The following is a 22,862-nucleotide window of genomic DNA, read 5'->3' on the forward strand; positions in this document are numbered from 1 at the left end:
AACAAGCAATTGGGTGTGGATTAAATGTACCTTCTTTTGCTATTGTCTTCAGCCTAAATAAGTAGGGGTAGGTAAGTTCTCAGGTTCTGGTGGAGAGGGTTTGGGCTCCAGCCAGCACTACTTCCAGCAGTGAAGAGCCCAGCTCTGGGAGTTACGCAGTCTGCCCAAGATTAGTTATGCATTTTTGTTACTGCCGGGGAAGTGTGAATTCACAGCGTAGATTGAGATCGGCTTGCAAACTGCAAGAATATAAAATAGCAGTGAGAGCAGATATATTTTGCCCTAGTTGTATTTTGACTTGGCTCTTTCTATACCTTGCAGTTATGTCAGAGCTTTTAGTTCTTTCTCTAAAATTACCAGGGCTATATGATCATATTAAAAAAGCTTAAGGTGAGATTTTCCTGTCATCCCTTTGTCTCCAGGAGCTGGAATCTGATGAAGTAGGAGTTGAGGCTCAAAAGTGTACAGTGCATTTCACATGTGCTTCAGGACAGCCTGAGACATAAGATCAGAATTACAGCATAGATGTGAGAATGTGGACAGTGATGGCAGAGAACAGGATGTATCAGACAACAGCCACAAAGAGAATAAAGGACAGAGGAGGTTCCTGGCAAGTATGGAGTCCTGATGGGCACCTAGTATATATACTTCATCAGTGTTATTTCATATTTTGTTTAATTGATGTTTTCTGACTTGAGATTTTTGAAGGTGGGATGGAAAATGGAACAAGATAATTGCACTTTCCATTAAGAAAGTTCTCCATAAACACAGGGCTCACTGAGTCCTCGACTTCAAATGAGTCCAACAAAAGTAGAAAAGAGAAGTAAGATCCATACTTCAGAGTGCTAATGTGCTCCATGTCCTTTTGGGAGACGCATCACTGCACAATCCATTTTCCATGCCCATGACTAAGTAGGTGAATTTCCTTGCTAGGATGCTTCCTTTGTATCTGAAGCATCCTTTCAAAGTAATCACTTTAAAGCATTATCACAATCCTTTATAAATGCCTGTGTACTAAAGGACCACAGCTCACTTTCATTTAGAGGGTCCAAAACTCAGGGGAAAAAAAAAAAAAAAACCAAAACAAAACCAAAACAAGTAATGCTGTTCATACCAAGTTGAGAGCAGACCGGGGTGCCCTTAGGTAATGCCATGTCCTGTAGATGTGAGACACCATTGAAAAATGCCAGCCAGGGAAGCATGAACATCCTTCCCTCATGAGGCTCTGACAAGTCCAAGCAAGAGGCACAAGCGCTTGTGTATCAGCACAGAAGTTGCATGACTTTCCATTTATATATTCTATGTTGATAAGGCAAGTTTTATGGGGGGGCCTTTTCATCTTAATTCCACCACTGCAAAAATTTCCCCCTATCAGGGCAGTGAGAAGGCAGTTAAAGGAAAGGATTAAGAGAAGAAGAGATCTGTTTTAATTCTTTGTGAATTGATTTAAACTTGTCCCAACTGTAAGTTAACTTCAATTGCAGCACTGATCTGAAACTGTATATAATTGCTTTTTCTACAGAAATAAATGGGGAATATAAAGTACAGATATTAAGGTCAGTGGGTAATTATTCTATTCCAAGATAAAAACTGAAGCCTCGTTTAAGAAACCAGATACCAAATATACCTTTTAAAATCCTGAAGATGATCAAATGGCCTATTCTGTGGTTATTAAAGTGTTCATTACAGCCCCTAGTCAGTACAGGATTTAAGCATGCGCATTAGTTTAAGCACTTGAGTAATACTGCTGGAGGCAGAGGAACCATTCTGGGCCAGAAGTTGCTGAGATGATTATGCACCTGACTGAGAATTACAGATTAACACTTTCTGAAGCAATTAGCGGCTGTTTCATTAACACTTAAGCCCGATTTACATGTCTAGAATAGAACTCAAAACAGGCTCTGTGCCAAGGCACTGAAATGCAGACTTTTTTCCTAGCCTGGTGCTCTAGCTGCTTTTGGTTGTTGGTAAAATTCCCTTGTAGTCTCAGATACACCTGAGCGGCAGGTTGCTGTGGAGAGCCAGGGGTCCCGGTGCTGGCTGGTGGGTCACTGGGCTGGCAGCCTGGATACCCCGAGCGCTGCCCTGCAGGCCGTGCACACGTAGGGCTCGGCCTTATGAATGAGTTTCTCAAATTTGTTGAGCAATCTAACACTGATTGATCACAGTAACAGTCTGTATGTAATTTTAACCTCTTTTTAAGGAACACGTATTAACCATAAGGAAATAGAAAGGAACGTGTGGAGGATACATGGGGGCATTATTGCACAGCTGAGCGGTAGCAGAAGTTCAGGCCTTGCCTTGAGGGTAAATGCTGGGAAATCTGAATTGCCTTCAGCTGCAGGGGCTGCTGAGCCCGGACTGGGGCTGGGGGTGACTGATGAGCCACAGCTGGGTAACGAGGGGCACCTGAGGGCTGAGGGGCACCCAAAAGCTGAGAGGGAACCTGAGCACTGAGGGAGCACCTGAAAGCTGAGGGGGAACGCGAGGGTTGAGAGGACACCCGGGAGCTGAAAGGAACCCGAAAGCTGAGGGGGCACCTGAAAGCCGAGGGGAACCCGGGAGCTGAGGGGAACCCGGGAGCTGAGGGGGCACCTGAAAGCTGAGGGGGAACGCGAGGGTTGAGAGGACACCCGAGAGCTGAGGGGGGCACCCAAAAGCTGAGAGGAACCCGGGAGCCAAGGGGGCAACCGAAAGCTGAGGGGAACCCGGGAGCTGAGGGAGCACCTGAAAGCTGAGAGGAACCCAGGAGCTGAGGGGCACCCGGGAGCTGAGGGGGCACCCGGGAGCTGAGGGAACACCCAAAAGCTGAGAGGGAACCTGAGCACTGAGGGAGCACCTGAAAGCTGAGGGCGAACGCAAGGGTTGAGGGGGCACCCAAAAGCTGAGGGGAACACAGGAGCTGAGGGAGCACCTGAAAGCTGAGGGGGAACGCGAGGGCTGAGGGGACACCCGAAAGCTGAGGAGCACCTGAGCGCTGCAGCGCACCGGAGCACTGAGGGGCAGAGCCCTGGGACACAGCGGCTGCACGGCGGCGAGGTGCGAGGCTGACAAATGGCAGGACGGAAGGCAGAATGAGTTTAGGTAGGTGAAAGGCTTTTTTTTTCTTTTCTTTTTCACTGAAATGATGTATTATAGCTGTGCAAAGAGGTTCTCCTCTCTGCAGGTGTACCCTGAAGTGCGGGGGGTCTGGGTGGGTGGGAGACTTGCCTGCCCCAGTAACCCCGCTGGGAAGCCAGGGCTGGGCCAGGAGGAGGAGGCTGGAACTGCTGCTTTTTGTGGGCAAGAGCAGGCTGAGCTCTGAGAGAGAATGGAACCGTGATGGAACTGTGCTGTGTCCAGCTTTCCTACACCTCGCCTCAGTCAGTTCATTTGCAGCCTGATCTATACATTGTGAGTTGTTATTTGGTGCCTTCTCTGAAAGAACCCCCGTTTCTGTGGCTGCACTGAGATGTTTCACGTGCACTGGGAGCAGTGTTGAATAACCAGTAAGTAGCTAGCAAGGCTGGTACAATGGTCCCCGCTGATTTTAAGATTTAAAATGCAACTGAGTGTTATACTGCAGCTGTCTGGAGCTAGAAATGGTCTCTATTGGTTCTTGAATTTGTCTCCGTTGAGATGTGAGTACTGGTTGCTTCAGGAAAAAAAAAAAAAAAAAAGAAATGGGGGAAAGCTTTTGTTGTCTTTGAAAGAAAACAAATTCTTGGACTATTCATCAATGAAAGAAGAATATTTTTAAAAGGCTATTAAAAATCTAAGAATATGATCTAAACAGGAGTACCCTGTCTTCTATAAATCATAGGTTAACAAGTGTTTTTAGGCTTTCAGCAGAAGACAGGTATTTGATTTAAGTTTTTTTCTAACAAAATGTGCTTTGACAGACTTCCTAGATGGCTGCTAATGTTCAGTGATGGCTTGCTGTGATACATAATGGCTTGTCAAGCTGTGCATGGGATTTTGTCTCTAACTCAAGATCAGAGTAACAGCTCCTCCAGTCCTGATTTATCTCAACCAGCCGGTGGTGTCCCTTCGTGGCCACCCCGAAGCACAGGGCATCGGGGTAGATCCAAGTCTGTACATGGAGACAGTGGTGGGGAGTGCCACAGCAAATCTTCTGGGTCAGAGGAAAGTGCAGATTTAACAGGGGAAGCAAGAGGTGGACAGTAAACACAAACCCTTCTGTTTGTTTCGTCTCTGGGAAGTTGCTTGCGTAACTCTGTTTGCTAGTTGTCACTCTAGGGCTAATGCGTTAAATGGGCTGGATCGTGTTCAGGGTCTGCAGCTCTTGCATGCAGCTCGCGCTGTTTTACTGGGTAGCAGCAGAGGAAAAGTTTGATCTGAGCCTTTGCTTTCCAGCTCTGCAAGGTCAGTGATCCGGTGTCACTCATGTCATCCAGTGGGTCTTAGGTAAGACTCAGAGGGCTGCGACCCGCCGTGGTTAGCGTGGCAGTTACCACTGGTTATGAAAGCAGTTACTAACCTTTGGTTGCTTTGCTGACCCTGCCTCCAGCCGGGCTGGATGTGAAGGGACAGCAGACCGTTAATGCTTGTCAGGTGTTGGAGATCCTCACCAGATCTCAGAAAATGCCTGGCTGTTCCCTGAAGCACAATGAGTTCCAGGCTTTGTCCTGGTTAACAATGTACCCGCAGATAGTGTCTGCTCTCCCGGTCATGAACTCGAAAAATGGCTGATGGGCTCTCAGTGATTTAGCTCTCGAGTTCTTCGGGCTGTTCCGTCATGGCCGAGCCCTGGGCCTGTCCAACACTGAATGTCGCTTTAGAAAACCTCCAGCCGGGGCCCGCACGCAGCGCTCTGCTCGGGGACCTTGCTGGCAGCCCGGGCCATGCAGGGTCAGCTGGTGCAAAAAGCGACCCTCTGCGACGGCTTTGCCTGCCCTGAGGTCCTGCCCCGGCAAGGTGGGGCCTTGCCTGGGGGACTGTGCCCTTCCTTCCCCCACGAGGGCTTCAGCGAGGTGCTGCGGACTGTGGTTTTCTGCCCAAACCCTGCGTGTACGTGGAGAGCAATGTCTTCTCCCGCCTTCAGACTGACGAGGAGTTTAACCCCAAGAGACACAAAAGCAGGGGAGGCCAATGCTTGCTGTGAGCCCTTGATGCGCATAAAGGCGGTGAGGCGGCGTGGGAGGCACCATATGGTTATTTTGGTGGGCATGCGAACTTTTTTCTGACAGAAGGCTGCAGGGTGACCTAGTGATCACCAGGGTGCTGCCACGTGCTGCTTGTCTCGGCAGACCAGCTCTGAGCCGCTCGGTGCGGAGCGACAGGGTTGAAGTGTCCCCTTGGTGCAGGAGGAGCGCGGGGGCGAGGAGCTGCTCCCCCCTGAGCCAGTGCAGCCCCGGGGCCGGGGGAGGCAGCGTGTGCTTGGCCAGTGCTTCAGACCGGGCTGTGCTTGCTCCGATGTAACTATGGCTGGGCAGGTGTCACAGAATCACCGACTGGTTTGGGTGGGAAGGGCCCTTAAAGCTGCCCCCTTCCCCCAGCCCAGGGGGCTCCCAGCCCCATCCAACCTGGCCTTGAACCCTTCCAGGGAGGGGGCAGCCACAGCTGCTCTGGGCACCCCGGGGCCAGCGCCTCACCCCCCGCACAGGGAAGGATTTCGGCCTTAGATCTCACCTAAATCTCCCCTCTGTCAGTTTAAAACTGTTACCAAACTTTTATCAAACTGTTCCAGTTACCAAATCATTAACTAGGACATTACCAAACTATTAGCAGACTGTTCTAGTTCACAGCTGGTGGAATATAACCTTTATGCTTAAGGATTTTTTTTTTTTTTAATTAAACACCCTTGCCCTTCAAGTTTAATTGAGAATTAAATTAATTATTTCTTACTCTTTATGAAAGACAACAAAGCTCAATTTATCTTAAGCTTTTTATTGGTTGCATATGAAAGATCTAGATAAGATGGATGAAATGTAAAATTGCGCTTTTAGAATGCCTTGGCCTTTTCCCTGCAGCACAGCACAATGCTGCCGTTATTTGCGGCACGAAGCTGCCTGGCAGCAGCGCCACGTTCCCGGGATTCATTAACCCTCGGCCCGGGGCGAGCGAAGCGGCCGGGCCCGGCGGGCAGCGCTTCCCCCGCCGCGGGGGTGGCCCCGGGGCCCGGGCACTCGCCCCGCTCCGGCTGGGGGGGGGGGGGGGGGCAGGGCTGGGGGTCTGAGTGGGGCGTGGGGAGGAGGCAGCGCCTCAGCGGAGTTTGGTGCTTCGAGGAAACCCACTGCTGGCGTTCCGAAACCGCGAGGTAATTTTGGATCACGGCAGATGGACTCGATGTCTCGGATTAAACCGGCCTGGTGCATCGGGGTGGGGGGGGGCTGCAGCCAGCCGCAGTAGCCACGAGGAGGCGACCAAACCCCAGGGAAGGACCAGTGCGGAGCTGCGGGAGCAACGGGGACACCCCGGCCTCGCTCCTCCCCTCCGCTTTATTTTTGCTGCGATTTGTTGCGAGAATCCGAGTCACAGCAAAAAGAAAGTGAAGAGCCTGGTGCTGCAGCCCGCTATCAAAGCTGAAGAAACAGTTTGTCAGCTGTATTGCTACTGAAAGCCTCTTACACTGGACGTGTGCGGGGAAACAGAAGGAACCGTGTTTGCAAAAAAGATGCGCGCTTGAAATCTCGTTTGTGGATGGATGTCAGTGATTGATAGGTAATATAATGGCAAGAAAGCCAGCGGGTTCAAAGGCCATAAACTAACAAATGAATGTAGTGGAAGCTCTAAGACACAGCAAGGGCTATAGACAAAAGCTATAATGCTGATTATTTTTTTCCTAATCTTATTTTTTTCTTGCATGAGTTAAACCTGAGACTGTCTCCCTTTGCTTCAGCACGTTATTCCAGCCGTTTCTCTGTTGCAGTAGGATTTCTAAAACCAGGAACCACTTTCTGTCACAATAGTTGCTTATTCTTGCTCGATTCAGAGGAAGGTTTTTATCACGTTCCTGCCTCCCTGCCAAGCTCGCCAGGGCAGGCTCCCTGCGGTGCGACGGCCCCAGCCTTGGTGGTGCCGCGGCGGCCGCGCTCCGGGTCCTGCTCTGCTCACCGACACCCCGAAGGCTGACCCGCCCGACTTGTATCGCTCAGTCTCTGTCCGGCTTGAGTGTGGCAAAGGACAGGGGGTAATGACAGGAAATCTGCTGCTTGGCTCGGGACGAGCGAGGGGCAGGGAGAGGGCAGGGAACCGCAGTAAGAGCGATGGTGGAGCTGGTGACCGCCCCGCGCCAGCCGTACCACCCTCCTCTCTGCCCACCCACTTCTCTCCCTTCCTACGCCCCTCTCCTTTTCTGGTCTTTTAAAAACATTGCCTTCGATTCCTGACTTTAAACCACAGAGCGTATCCCACTACCTCAAGGAAGTTCATGTGGGAGTCCGGCCATCGTGCCCCCGGGGTTGAACACCGACGGGGCGGGAGGGAGCGGAAGGGCACCGAGCGCTGCTGCCGGCTTCGCCCCGTGACCCCCCGACGTCTGCTCCTCCGCGCCGCCGTCTCCAGCCTCCCAGCACCGCTGCAGGCGGCCGCGGCCTGCGAATCCTCCGGCACCGGGGGCTGGACGTGGTGGTGCGCCACGTTAGCGGGTCACTAGGGAAACCCGCTCGTGTTTTCGTTTGGTTACAAGTAGATGTGGGGGAAAAAGGCCAAACCACAATTCTGTAACACTTGCTTTATCCAGAGCAAAGATTTATTCACTGAAAAGATTCCTACATATCCAGAATTTTATTAGCATAGAGTGCACTCTTTTATTTTTTTTTCCTTTTTTGCTGGTTGCATAAACTAATACAGAAACTGTTGTTAATACTAACAATTTTTAATTAATTTAATAGCAATTCTGGAAGACACTCAGTTGATAGAAAATATAAAAAAAAATTTTTTTACTGTACAAAGTTTACATCACATTTGAAAAGAAAACGTGTCCATTTTCACCATATTACAGACTCCATTTACATTCACTACTGACGTGTGGCTTTTGTAGCAGCATTGTACAGCCAACTTCACATTTACAACTCTAAAATGGTACAGGCTTACCGTGCCTCACGCCCTTCCACCAGCACACGAGGAGACAGTACGTGTGACCAGAAAACGATGCACCCGAACGCCTGGCGCTTGGCCTGCGACCTGTTGAAGGACAAGAGAGCTCCGCTCTCTTCACAACTGTGCAACTCCACCGGTTCCAGGCGAGTGCCAGGCATCTTACACCAGCTGATTAAAACAAAAATTGTCCCAGAGACAGTAACCAGTCTCCCCTCTCTGATATACGGGGTCCAGGGGGGCTGGGCTTCGCTTTCAAGAGCAATTTATGGGTGTGAAACACATAAACCAAGGCCAGGTTGAATTAGAATCCCAAATCTCACAGTTAAAGCAGGTTTCGACCCCCCCTCCTGTGCCCAGGGCAGCGTTCCCGGGGGCACCCCCGGGCAGCGCTCTGCTGGGATGACTCTCCCCTTCGTGTTCAGTGCGCTCTGAGGTGCAGCATGAAGGGACAGGAAGGCTGTGGCCCTCTGAAAGCAGGGGAAAGTCCTCACAGACACCTGAAGGCAACTGTGGGAAGGACAAAAGGTGATTTTTTTTTTTTTTTTTTTTTTTTTTTTTTTTTTGTAATTATTTTGTTTTAATCTGGCTGGTCATCCAGTGCTGGCTGTCCTTCTCTTAGCCAGTCATCTCAGAAAAAACAAGTGAGACTGTATTGCTTTCCCAGCGCAGTTCTTGCACATTTGCACAGCAGCGACGCTGCTGCTGACCGGGCAAGGAAACACCGTCTGTCGGCAAGTTGGGCGACCGGTTCCCACACCGAGAAGTTCAGGGCGTCCCGGCTGTTGGGACCCACTTTACGCACAGGGATGGCAGAAATGAAGAGTGAGGAGCACACCAAGGCTGCTGCTGCCCTCGAGCACCGGGCTAGCCGAGGGGCTGTGCAGATCTCTGCAGGCTACGAAGCAACAATCTGCGTCCAGCAGCAGCTTCTGCTCTTCTCCAGGGCGAGATGCGCAGCGGCGCCTGCGGCGGGTTTTGGCCGAGGGGTGTGTGGAGTCACCGGTCCCATCTCTCCCGGTGTGAGGTGTGGGCCGTGCTGTTATTTAAGCAGTACTTGCTGGGAAAACAACTTCTGCTTAAAACCGCTGACGCACAACGTTATTGTGAGAGAACAAACAGTAGCATCTTGAAGAGAACCGAGCGGTGTAGGTTAAGTACACAGTAATAGTTGGAGGGGATTTATTTGCTTTACAAAGTTGGGGGAGAGGCAGGAGGTCGAGAGTACCGCAATACCACGCTTGGCTACCGCCAGACCCATTTTTTCTTTTGCATCTGACACATTTAAAAAGCGACGCTATGAAAAGATCTGTAAGAGAATGTAGCTGGCTTGCGCATAGTAGGAGCGAAGCTCTCTGCTCAACAGAACTCAGGAATTATTTTTGCCGCTTTGATTTTTTACCGAAGTCAGTCAGCCACCTGCAAGTAGCTGAGCTGAGTGCCTGTCCCTGTGCTGGCCTCCCAGAGGGCCCTGAGCTCGTCTCTCTGATCCTCACGTCAGACCCTTGTGATGACGGTGAGAGGTGTGAGGGGGGGTGACAGTGCTGCTGGAGGAGACACGTGGTGACTTCCAGGGAGCCCCAAGGAACTGTCTGACCACAAGGAAGTACTGAAAGGACCTGAACGCTCGTTGTGTAACGGGGGTTCTCCCCCTGCTCTGGCTGGCAGGGGCAGAGGAATACGACCGGGAGGCAGGAAGGAGCCTTTGCTAACGCTGCTGGCAACTCATCTGCAAGTGTGACAATGTGTCTGTCACCTGACGTGCAATAATTGGCTGCATCCTTTACAACCTGCGTGTTGCTGGAGAGGGCTGTGCGGGGGTTGTCTTCAAATTAACCTTTGAAACAAGTCTGAGCTGTTGGGCTGAGGCAGGACCTCTAGACCAAGATGTAACTTTCTTAGTTGCAAGATCTGTCATTTCCCCAAAACAACAGCTTTAGTCCTAAATTCTTTTAAAACAAACAGCTTACAAACTTAACGTGGAGCCAGCAACACTGTGTGTGCATGGCAGAATGACTTTGAATCTCTTAACAAGCTCTCTGCATCAAGACTTTATTTAATGCATTATTTAGGGTTGGCTTTCTCCTTGCCTTGTCTCTCTCACCTCACCCTGCAGCGCTGGGCAAAGTCTTTTCTTCTACAAATGAAAGGGTGAGGGGGGCAGGAAGAGTCGAGGCCTGTTGGTCAGTGTTACAGTTCCAGAAATGGTGCTGGTTTAGGGGACTAGAACATGTTGTGCCTTAAACTTCAGAAGAATTTGGTCCCTGTGCACAGAAGTGCAAGTCATGTTTTTACTTTTTAAAAGGCCAGCAATTCTTCAGCTTCCTAGAGGATTTTATGAGAACAAGCAACTTTTAGTGTGAGTTCTGGGGGGAAGAGCGCTTGAATCTTCAATTGAGACACAGCCTCCCCGATCAGAATCGCACCAGCGTAACTTAAGTGGAGGTAACCCAGAGCTTGGCCCATCCCTGCTGAGACAAACCTCAGAGCACAATGCTTGGGGAGATTGCTTTTGATTTTTTACCTTAATGAAAGAAAAATGCAATCTGGAACTCCACAGCCCTTGTACCAGATGCATTGACATTCTGAAACAAGCCAGTTCCGCCCAGTTCCACTTCTCTTAGGGAAAACAAATTCTCTGAAGGCAGAAGATAGCTCCCATTTACCACAGACATGAGAAGGAACTAGAAATAGTTCTTTTTTTTTCAGTGCTAGTTGAGAATGGCTGTAGTTAAACTCGATTCACTGTTTATTATGTTTAAAAAAATATAGTTCACATAAAAGTATCATGTAAACATTCTTTAAATAATTGCTGGTGCTCAGGCAGAATTGAGACTTTACAAACAACACAGGACTGTGAACTGATGGTCGTGTGGCTTTCAGCTGTGGCTGCACCAGTTTCATAGCTCAGAAGATTCAGTGAAGATTTCGGATGCTTTGTGTAAGCAGGCAGACAACGTTATCACAAGACAATTACACACCACGCTATATCTTTTGATTACTCGGTTCCAGGATTCCCAAGCCAAATCTTTCAAAACGCAGGACAACTTTGCTACTGTTAATGCTGAAAAGAGCGGGGAGGGAGAGGAGAAGGGAGGGGGAAAGAGTTATTTACTTTTAATTTTTCTTACAAAGCTACAGTCCTATGAAAGGAACTAAAATGGGTTAGACTGATCTCATACAACTTCAGATCACCCAAATTAAGTAGCGGTGATTAAGTAGTAAACACATGAATTTATTAATGCAAACCTCATCAGTGAAAACATAGAGCACAAATCTGATTTGCCTCGAACTGGAGAAACGGGAGGTTTTCCTAAGTACTTAAAGTGGGTAGAAGCCCAACACTTGTTTTCAACGGGCACTTGGTTTCCTTGAAGTAGAAGGGAAGGAAAAAATGACTGACTGAGAGTTTTAAGAGAACAGTGTGTTTGACAAGGTACATCAATCGGTTCCAACAACCCCAAACCCATTTGCTCCTCTTTACAGACTGTAGCTAGTGCATAAAGACGTCTTTCCTTCACCCTTAAACTGGCAGCAGAACTAGAAACATTTTCACTTCCAAATGCCGTCCCACATACGCACTCAGGTGACAGCAAAGCAGGCAGCCTGGATACGTGAGCTCTTGCAGGAGACTTTGAATGAGTATGTGGGTGTTTTTGTCCTCACTGAAGACAGCAGAAGCCTCCCTGGCTCTTGGTGCATATTCTCCTCCGTCCCTATCCTCTCCCCTCCAAAACAAGGTATTTTTTCAAAATCATGAATCAGTAAAGAATGAAGAAAGACCTTTTCTAAAAAGGCACGTGTTTGCTGTGTTACCTACAGTTCTGCAAAGCCCCTAACGTTATGTCAGACATTCTGTTGAACAGGGGATGTAAACAGAAGCAAATCATAAAATTCAAAGCACTGGATTTGCAAGGGGAGGAGGAGGAACTGAAGGGCCCTCTTGCTTTCCTCCTCTTTTACACACCATTGTGGCTGATCCCAGCTGACCCGTGGGGGCCAGTTCTGGACGCCGCTGCTGGCCAAGGGACCGCAATCTGCTCCAAGCAGAGCGAGGACCATCCTTCCTTCCACGCAAGAACCACACCAGCTTCCCCCAGCCCCTGACAAAATTGACCCTGGCTTCCACGCCGGCTCTGGTCCCAAGGGAGAACCAACACAACCTGGCCCTTAACTCCTGCTGGTTTGCAGCGCGAGCGGAGCGTTCAGTCATTGGCTGAGCCTGTGAAAATGTACCTGTTACCTTCAGTCACAAAGGCGCAGTCCGGTGCTGAGGGTGACAGGCAGAACCTCAGACTGCAGCTAGGAACCGGCCCCCCTCTGCCTCATCAGACTTGCAGGACATGCACAAGTCACACCAGTTCCAGGAAAAACCCCGACCTGCTGGGCAGGACGCCCGGCACTTGCTGTTAGTTAGAGAGCAGATCATTAGACCCTTCGTAGGAGGAAGTTACAGCCTGCTGAAATGCTTCAGAAGTGAAAGGTGGCCACGTTGTTAGACAGTAACTTCTTGCAGACAGGAGTTGTTATTCAAGCTAACAGCCCACACCAAGCGGAAAAAGGCAGAAAAGGAGAATTCGGATAAAGTGTTGATTATGTCCATGGGTTAATTTCGTGGTTGGTTTTTGCTTTTTTAAATGGAAGGTGATTGTCCAAGTTGCCGGTTAGGATACAACACATGGAAGCATGCAAGGTGGAGCCCATTATTGCACCAGTAGCTACAACCTACAAAGAAATATGGGAGGGAAGGGGAAAAAGAGACCATGAGAGTTAGTTTTCAGTTATTTAAAGCAAGCCCTTGAGAACTACATATTATAAAGCTTATACCAGAATAAAGCACGGGGTTAGTACAGTGTTTCTCACAGGATTTGTCAGAGGGGATGTGACCATGTCTTCAGTGGGGTTGGCATCTGAGTAGGTCTCTGGCTGGCATGGCTACCGAGAGCCTCCCCAGCACGACGTGAAGGCACCACAGTTTGCAGGGGACGGACAGCTGAGCTGCCTGCACTTTCCCTTCAGTGAGCACTAATGCTGATAATTAATACTGACACGCAAAGTACTTCTCCCCTTTTAAATGCTCTGAGCAGAGGAAAAAATAGTAATGTATGCAAATTGACATGAACCACTTGTGTGTGTGTGGGGGGGTGTTGGTCCGTCTACCCAGGCAAAAATAATTAGGGTAGCTACTACATAAGAGATCGTTCTGCAGTTCCATGAGCTGTTCAAGAATAACTCCCTATGGAAACACTAATCCAAAATAATCACTTGGAAAATTGCTCTGGAATGGAGCATTCTCATGGACTGACTGCCCAAATGGGAAGCATTACTTCAGGTTCACTGCCAGCGTGATGTTAGAGGACAATGCGAGAGTGTGACTGTCTGCATGGGACTGAGGAGGCAGCGTGGACTCTCAGCCTGCTCTGTGGTGGCTGGCTAGGTAGGTGACAAGATGTCAGCTCAGTCCTCGGAGTTAATGATCCAACACTAATAGATCTTATTGTATAGAGAAACGAGGGCAGGAAAATGTTGACACACAGAACCACAGCGTTGGAGTACAGCGTGTTTCTGTACGAAGGAAAAAATAGAACCAAAGGACACTGCTGTAGCATGCAAATCTCCTGGCAAAAGAACTGCTGCCTTCTTAACATAACACAGTTTAAACACAATGATCTTCCTTTGCGGTAAGGGAAGATTAGTTTTAAAAAAAGAGGAGGAACTGTCACAAGTGGGGCTGGATGACTTGAAGGAATGGATAATGGAAAAGCCCATACTGGAGGTAGCTGGGTACAGATCTGGCCAATGCAAGCTCTGCCTGGCCCTAGGGATTGGCGTGCTTTAGGCCAGAAGAAGAAAAAAAAAATGTTTCTCTTATGACTGAAGGACAGCTAAGAAGCAGCAGTTACATGCAGGTCCATTTTTTAGCTCAGATTTTGTTGGTTTCTCTTTAAATTTTTATTTTAAGAAATCTGGACAATTGAAATCACAAGGACTGAAGAGGAGCTGTGACAGCTCTGCTGGAGCAGCGAGTGTCCAGGATGCAGGAGGACACCCCGGCTCCCAGCTGCGTGCCGCAGCACACCGAGCCGGTCACGGATGAGGCAGAGAACAACTGCCACGTGTAAGGTGCTCTCAACCCTTTCTTGCACCTTTTTCAAATGAGTGCTGTGATACACATATATACCTGTCTAGTGTAAGGCAAAAATACCAGATAGTTCTACTTGTCAGTGAGGGGGTAGTAAGCATTCAACCTCTGCTGATAATAGTGTCCTTTTGTATAAAGTTGAGGCCACAGTCTTGCAGAAGAATTCCATATTTTAAAGTTGTTAGACATCATAATGTATCAGGGATCCAGCCCAAATGTCAGGGAAATTGCACAAGAAACAAATGGTGACATTTTCAACCAAAACCCCGAACAAACCACACCCAAGGCACAAAATGCCATGGCAGTCACCATATAAGCAAACAGAAGTGTTTGGTTCATTACAATAAGGTATTGCAGGAAGATCATGAAGGGTTATGGGAAAGAAAGGGGTAGATTAAACATCAAAAAAAAAAGGAGAAAAAAGAAAATCAGTATTAAAGGTTCAGTAGATGGAAATAAACATTGAGAAAAGTACGTGGTAAATGGGCACTGGGCACAAGCATGTCTGATCCGCCCCAGACATCAAAAACGCTGAGGTCACCAAATGCAACCTTGTGCCTAACAAACTCCAGTCCCTCGGGCTACTCGGTGGAACAGCAGCCAGCAGTGAAAGATCAGACAACTGACAGAACACGGGGCTGGGGGTCTCAGGCCCTTGGATCTAGAAATTGTATCTGCTTCGCTTGCACTTGACTGGGGGAGAAGCAAAACTGGGACCATCCTCTGAGAGTGAGAGGTTGTTCAGGGGAGGGGAGGTTGAAAGTTTTACACCTGGTGGCTTCATGCTCATCCAGCCTGAACTGGAATGAGTTTTATGTTGTGGTCGGGTCTGTCGTAACAGATGTCGTGGGATTTACAGTCAGGTGTTTGGAGGGACCTCTTCCAGTTTTGTCAGTTTATGGATGCTTGATCGTATGAGACCTTTCTTCCCCAACTGCAACACAGAAACTGATTGTGACCTGATGAGGGTTTATGCTGACTTCTCATCATTTATCTTTCTTTGTCCAGCTCTTGACATAACTCCAACTTAGAGATTCAGTCCCGACATTGCCACGCGTTCCTAGCTGTCAGTTTACTGCATCTTCAGGATTTCTACATCACTTGACATATGATTACCACCTACTTTGTTTTTTAACCCAGAACTCAATTATTCTGAGTCAGGCCTAATGCTGCATTTCTTTATCTGCCTGTGCCAATTGGGAACTCATCCATAAAGAGGAGGAGGGGGTTGGATTTTTTTTTCCCCACATGTTCCTTGAAGAAGGCTACAAATTTAGGACTCTTCCAAAATTTTACAGTTCAGTTTCAAAGGGAAACAGTGGCACATTCTTTGGTCCTTCCCTTCCTCAGTCAGTACCAGCCACGATAGGGGAAACGTTAAGCACTTTGGGGTCAATTTGGGCCCTTTCCAATACTGTTGGTATAACACTCTGAAACCAAACGTAAAGCTGGGTAAGTAATCTACTGAAGGAGGGAGGTGAATATGTTGAAGTAGGAAATTGTCTGAAGCACACAAGCGTAATTGCATAATTTCCTAGTAACTAGAGAAGCAGAACAGCACACTGTTACTCTCCCATCAGAGGTCTGACAGCCCCCAGGAAGGCAAAATAAAGCCCAGGAATGATCAGTTAGCAAATTCTGAATGCCATAAATGTTCTTAACAGCAGCAAATACTCACTCAGCAGACTTCCAGAAATGCCCCGGGTGGGAGAGCCGTCGATTCAGTTTTGGCAGTTTTTCCAGCATATCCATGAGGACCGTGAAGCTGGGTCTCTCACTGAGATCAAATGACCAGCACGCTGAGAGAATTTCCTGCAGAGGATATTTGTGGCTCATTATCTCCACTTAATTCACAGGTCAACTGTGCAGACCAAGTAGCAGACTGAGCACTGTGACTTGTGTGAACCCAGGCAGAGATACTATTTAATAGGGGTCTTGGACATTCTTATAATCAGAGAGTATCCTGCGTGCCAGTGTATGTCTACTCTGTAGGGCAGTTACGGGCAGAGGATTAGTATCTAAGCTGGTGTCCCATTCTAATCTGTTCTCTCTCCTGCCCTTTATCTTTTGAGTTATAACAGGAGTGAAATAAATCTCCCCTTTAAGCAGCTCCCTCGTTTTCTGACAAATAGCTATACAGAAGCATTCCTGCAACTGTGAGGTACTTACATTGACTTCTTTCCCCAAGCTAACAGTTGCAAGGACTTGTTTCACTCCTTCACCACTTCCAATCTGCCAGATGAGCGCCTCTGCGGGCTGGTTCTTGAAAGGCCATTCTCTTGCTTGGAGCTCATACCACACGGTCCTGCGACATCAACAGACAAATCAAGCCTTTGCCTCCTTCTAAGAGAAAGATGCAAAACCCTGAGGCTGTTCCAATTTCTTCAGATAAGCTCTGGAAGGTGTCTAAGGCTGTGCAGCAAATCCCTCCCGCCCCACGCACCTCCCGCCCGCAGCTTCTGTAGTAGGTGAGAGAAATGTGTCCTAGCTAGAGCCGCGAGTCGGTGAGAAACAGACCCCTGACTCACAAGGCTCATGTCTGCTACAAATCTCATTCAGCATGCTCCCCTGGCACTCCTAGGTGTTCCTCTCTTACCCAAAGGCATAGATATCTGCAGCTTTGGAGAAAGGCAGCTTGTCTTCATCTTTCCCAGGGGCCATCTCACGAACAATTTCAGGGGCCAGGTAGCATAACCAGTCATGAGGCAGCTTCAGTTCATTCTCCCTCCTGCGTTCAAAAGAAAGAAGCGGTACTGAAACACTACGGCTTCAACCAAGAACTGCATGGACCATATCTGTGCTTCACTTAATGCACTGACTTTATTTACTCAAATGTTTTCGCTGACATTTCCTTTCTAATTTTCTTGCCACTTTAAAAATACACACGTGTTAGTCTGACTCTCCAGCTCATTCTTGGGCTTAAAGTTTTCTTTCTTCTGTGTTCTGAGTCTTACTCCATACATAACTTTCTATGGTTCCTGTAGCACATTGCTAGGAAGAATTCTGCTTAAAAAAAAAAACCAAAACAAAACCCAAAAACCAACCAACCAAACAAACAAAAAAAACAAACCAACAAACAAAAAAAAAAACCAAAAAGTGCATATTCCAAAAATGTGTGTATGTACTAAAGCAATTAACAGTCCTCACTTGTACTGTGTAACACATCAAAATGTTTCCCCATTTGATCATTTTTTATCATTCTAGAAGTGGACCAAACATTGAAACCTGCACTTACCTTCCTTCCTGAACCACACCCGAAATTCCAAATAATCCAAAATCAGTGATCACAACTTTCCCATTGTCATAGAAAACATTCTTGGATTTCAGATCCTTATGTACAATCCCCTTTGCGTGAAGATACCCCATGCCCTGGGAAACATATGCAGAGATGTAAGCTTTTTTTTTATTATTATTATTTACAAGCCTTTAACTCTGGGCATGCTCTGCTTTCTAACACACATTTATTCTCATCACTCCAGCATAAATGATCAGTTGTAACTGGGGACACAGCAGCTGTCTGACTCGTGCAGAAAGGGTGCAAGGGAAGTTACAAGGGAGCAGATCTTGGTTTAGTGCTCAACCTCTGAATTGCTTTTCATCCTCTGCATAGTAGGGCTGCTGGAAGGGTACTCTTAGTTGAAGCATTAAGTGGCTGTGGACTCTGCAATTCTGAAGAAGTCTGTATGTGTAAGAGCAATGAACAACTGATGCAAGTTTGCTTGCTAAATTCACAGGATATTTCTGCCCCAAAAGAGAACAGCAGCTTTAGAAATGCTTCTGCAGTTGAGAAATATTGAAAACAAGCACAGAAAACACTGTGCAAATGTGGGAGAAAATGCCATCTCCTTCAGAACGCATTAACTTAGCTGCAGTTACTAGTGAAGAGACCAGGAAGAAAACCGATCCTGAATACTTTTTGTCACTGTTCCCTCCATCTAAATCCTCCCTCCCCAGCCCCTTACTGACAAGCAGAAGGTCTGTTTCTCTCCTCACAAGCCCTTAGCTTACCGCCCACTAAATTAGCACTTTTTTCAGGCAAATGAGTATCTCCTGTTGCAACACCCTGTCAGGCTGTGGAGACACAGAATCTCTCCAGCTGTGCAGCCTCCCAGCTCTTGCTGAGGAACTGCCCAGGAAGGGGATATCTCCGTTAGCATAACATACTCTTACCTTAATGATCTCCTGTGCTATCTGCCTGGTTTTGTTAATATCCAGGGATATCTTGGGGTCCCTTACAAAGGAGTGAAGCGTTCTTCCTTTGCAGAAGCTACAGGAAAGAGGAACAACAATCCTTGAAAAGGTCTATAGAACATTGGAGGAAAATAATAATGCAATACTGGATCTTCAGTTGGTTTTCTTATCGTGCTGACAGAATCCCAGCCCTCTTCCACTGCTGAGAAACACCATTTTGAAAAACTTTAAGGACCCAATTGATTTACATCGGTGTGGGTGTACACATGTATAGGACACCTATTGCTGAATCACGCTCAAGCATATGCAACAAAAGCTTATGTGTTTCTTCAGAGACCCAGTAGTTGTTATACTGCTCTGAAATCTGAAGGCCGGTTTTCAAAATCTGAGCACCAGCTTCTGCTGCTGGTGCTACTGGTCACTTGAGCAGGAAACTTCTGGAACTGGCAACCAGAAATGACTGCGTACCTCCCTGCCAGGCTCTGAGCACGGCATGCCTTTGGCCTTACTTAAATTCAGCCTGCATATGAACATCATGAAAAACTGTTATTTAGTGGCTAAATGATCCTCATCTCAACTAAATACTGAAAACAGAAGAGAGGAGAAAATTAGTAACCTTTTTGCCTAATCAGCAAGTGTCCCTTGACAGAAGAGAAAACTGTTGCATTATCAGCCTCACACATTGGTTTATTGTCACTTTGCGGAATTGGAACCATCTGGAAGTAGATGGCAGAGGAAGAGCCTGTTCCAGATTTTTTTTTTTCCTCATGCTTTTTGAATTTTATTACTTAAGAATTCAAGGACAAAAAGAAAATTGCCAAAAAAAGCTGTATGTTCCCTAAAAGGAGACAACCCTAGTATCCAGAACTCTGAGCAACACAGACCACATTCATGTCTGCCACCTCCTGACTGAAGCAAGAGGTTTATTTTTATATATAAGGAATAGATATGTATCTATATAATTTGTATATATTAAAAATAATACTAAGATGTTATATCCTTACCTGGTAATGATTGCTAAATGAGGAGGGTTCATGCATGCTCCCATGAAAAGTACCACATTCTCATGCCGGGTCTGTCTGTAGTTCATCACCTCCTTTTTAAAAAGCTTGAGGTGATCCTGATTGTTCCCGTCTATCTCCAGCAGCCTGATGGCCACCTCCCCGTGCCATTTTCCCTTGTAAACCTTCCCCCATCGTCCTTGGCCAATAGGATCCCCCAGTTCAATCTGTTCAAAGGGAATGTCCCATTCTTGCAGGTAGACGCTGGTCTGGCTGGGTTTGCGATAAATCATCCCTTGCAAGTGCGGCCGTCTGTTTGGCAAGTCTTCCACCTCATCCTCATCATCTTCAGGTTCTGATTTATTAGTCTCCGGTTCTTCCATCTGTTCACAAAAAGAGAAGGGAAACATATCCTGAGAGTCCCATCCGAGGGGCAGAGCAGCCTACCAGCCAGCAGCAGGGGCTGCTTGGAGAGAACCTCTGGGGCTGGGATGTACGCGTTGGCCCGCAGCTCTAGAAGTGCACCCCGCGGCACAAAGTAACCTCAGGAGGCTGCAAAAAGGCATTTATCTGCTGTATGTCAGTGCATGCAGGTGAAGACAAGAAAGGCTTTATCCTGTGTAGAGTTAAATTTGTATAACCAGCACTAACATCGAGGTTCTCGGGATTTGGCCTTCAGTGTGGGGCAAAACGCTACAGACCATTCTGAAAGGAAGGGTCAAGAACCTCTTTGTTCATCAAATAAATGTGGGCGCAGGGTTTTTTTGAGATTACTCAAGTTGTTCTGTTAGAGAAAAGTACTCCAAAAAAAATCAACAAGCTAGATTCAGAATCCAGTAATTTCTGCTGGCATCATCAATTCTATCTCTATTGGTCTATTCATCCCTGCAGAAACCCACTTCAGTGTTCATACTGCAAGCTGGACACGTGCTTAGGCACTACCAAAATCAGAGACTCTTGTGATAGGTAAGGAAAGGCTTTCCTGTGCATAACGTAAGGCCAAGCTTACAGCATTTGCTTTGCAGGATCTACAATGAAAATCTGACCACGGGGAGTACCTACGCATGCGTTACTTGCAGATTTGAGGTCTGCAGAGCATTTAGACCTTGTAACTTCAGCAGCAGGCCTGCAGCTCTTGTAATGTAAAAATGGCTGTGCCAAACTGAGCCAGAAGTGTGAAAAATACCATCTTAGCCCAATTAGAAAAAGTTAAGTATTGTTACAAGTACTTAATTATTTCAGCCTAGCTACAGAAACCATGAATTTTCAGTTGATATCTTTGCAGTACAGACAGTTCAGCAGAGCTGAGGTAAGGCACAGTTAGTCTACACTCATAATTCCAGGGCCGCAGCTTTTTCACTGCACTTTTAACGTGGCATTTCTGATCATACAAAAGGGGAAGCCAGGAAACCTACCTCTGCTTCACATTCAACTCCATCTGCGTCTGGCTGTTGATCAGCACTGACAAGAGAAGACAGGTTTACAGTGAAAATAATGTTTGTGTCCACCTGGGTTAGAAAAGCGGGCTGCTACCTATGCCATTAGTGGAGTGGAAAGATGCAGATAGAGAACAGATCTTGATAGCATTGTAGTAGGTCAGAGAAAAATACAATTACTGCACTACTTAACAGATAAGGGCTTTAAGCTTACTTTAGCAAATGGGGGACAAAGATGTTGAAGTGATTTTCAATGATTAAGCAGTAGGAACTGATTTGGCAGTGACATGGCTACGCTATTACAATGTGCTCCAGTAATGGATATTCCCGTTCCTACTACTGAAACACCTGCAGTGGAGAAGCAACTGGGGGTGCAGGCTAAAACCTTTTGCATGCCCTACAATTCACATCCTGAAACAGATGTCACTTGTAGCTAAATGTGCCACGCCCTTTTAATTGCAAATCTCGGTAACTGATCTCAGGAATGCACACATAACTAGATGGTAAAGGCATGGACTTCTCACTGTCCTGTTTAAAGTAAATATCATATTCAGCTTCATAAAAATGGGAAATACCAGTATCACTCCTGCTGACCAAAATTATCCTGTTCTCAGATGGCAAATTCGGTTTCGGTCATAACACAGTGCTTTCAGACTGATCTGAAGATTATCAGGTAAACACTATGTGAATAAAAGAATTTAAAACTATACTTACTTAGTGTCTGCAGCTGTTTCTGGAGGCTGTGCTGTTTGTGCAGGACTGGGAATTTCTGGGAAAGCAGAAACATTTATGATACATAATTTTACACTTTAATCTCTCATAGATTGGAAGTTTTAACATTGCAATACTGATTATTTGCTTCTTATTCAGGATTATAAAGGAAACTCAACCACAGACAGCATGATTTTATACTACTAGTCGTTTAAAACTATGCTCATCTTTCCTAGTACTTACATGCCTGTATATTGACCAAGCCCAGTCTTCTTCCCATTCACCTATTTATCTGTTATGTCCTTCAAGGTCAGTCCTTGCCTCTGAACTGCTCGCATGCCTTCATGTTGTCTCAGACAATCAGAAATACATAAATCCTCACAGAAGTAGAACGTCTGAATTCACCTATACTGCAGGTCATGTATTCCAAATGCACCTAGTCTGTCCAGTGTCACCAGTGCCCAGGAAATTCAGCTTGGGTTGCAAATGCTTCCAAAATTCAGAATAAATACTCTGTACCTGGCATCCTACATCATCAATTCTCACTTTGGACACAAACAAGCTGTTTCTGAGGGTTCACAAACAGTTGACTGAGAAAAGTCAATGTGAAAGAAATATGCAAATCCACACATGATTAGTGTTGCATCATGGTTAAATCCCATAGGCAAGAGCCTCGGTTCATAAAGGTAAGCTCAGCATTCCTGAACTGGCAGTGTCCATTTACACTACCTAGGTACATAACCCTAAAAGCAAGACGTTTTAAAGAAAAAACATGGCTTTTAAAGAAAGAACCTGGCTAAAGAAAGAACACAGCAGAAAGCTACTGCTTTACAACTGAATATTCCAAAGCTTCACCTTAGTACATAAATCACATCACTACCTCATATGAAGACAGAGGCCTGAATTATATACTGAGATAAGAGAAAGTCTGAATTGGTTTAGGTACTTTCTTTTTTTTTATAGAAGTGGAATTATTGTTCTTAGACAGCATGCAAAAGTTTACAAACAAGTTACTTTTTGGCAGCAGAAGCTGGTTAGTAGAATTAAAACAATCAACTCACCTGGGAAGATAAATTGTTGTCTATGCTGGATGTAGTAGGCAGCTTTTTTTTTTTATTTTTATTTTTTTTTAAAAACGGCAAAAAAAAAATTACCAGGAGAAAAAAAAAGACAAAAACAAAAACAAAACACAAACAAGTTAGAGGATCATCAGTAAGTGCCCCATATGCATTCAATGAATTAGTCCCAACTCACTATTGGGAACAGATTAGTAGATTATCAGCCTGCTTGAGGGGGTGAATTTCAGCACATGCATTTTGGTAAGACTGACAGATGATACTT

At 46.6% G+C, this 22,862-nt stretch overlaps 1 protein-coding gene across 4 annotated transcripts in view; it reads right to left on the minus strand.

Moving 5' to 3' along the window:
- Positions 1–7,675: 7,675 nt before the first annotated feature.
- KSR1 (kinase suppressor of ras 1) overlaps positions 7,676–22,862 on the minus strand; it is a 74,797-nt gene continuing 59,610 nt past the window's right edge. For 2 of the 4 annotated variants that reach the window (XM_042791544.1, XM_033004770.2), the window contains exons 11-20: positions 22,583–22,624; positions 21,525–21,579; positions 20,790–20,835; positions 19,378–19,757; positions 18,353–18,449; positions 17,418–17,551; positions 16,779–16,910; positions 16,352–16,487; positions 15,861–15,994; positions 7,676–11,104 (exon numbers count right to left, since the gene is read on the minus strand). In XM_042791544.1, coding sequence (XP_042647478.1) covers positions 11,026–11,104; positions 15,861–15,994; positions 16,352–16,487; positions 16,779–16,910; positions 17,418–17,551; positions 18,353–18,449; positions 19,378–19,757; positions 20,790–20,835; positions 21,525–21,579; positions 22,583–22,624 — 1,235 coding nt within the window. In that variant the 3' untranslated portion in view covers positions 7,676–11,025. Of the gene's footprint in view, positions 12,766–15,860; positions 15,995–16,351; positions 16,488–16,778; positions 16,911–17,417; positions 17,552–18,352; positions 18,450–19,377; positions 19,758–20,789; positions 20,836–21,524; positions 21,580–22,582; positions 22,625–22,862 lie in introns of all 4 variants that reach the window. The other 2 variants (XM_033004771.2, XM_042791543.1) reach the window with 2 other exon arrangements.

Source organism: Tyto alba, unplaced genomic scaffold (genome assembly GCF_018691265.1).
Source record: "Tyto alba isolate M040663 unplaced genomic scaffold, T.alba_DEE_v4.0 Super-Scaffold_19, whole genome shotgun sequence".
Taxonomy (NCBI): domain Eukaryota; kingdom Metazoa; phylum Chordata; class Aves; order Strigiformes; family Tytonidae; genus Tyto; species Tyto alba.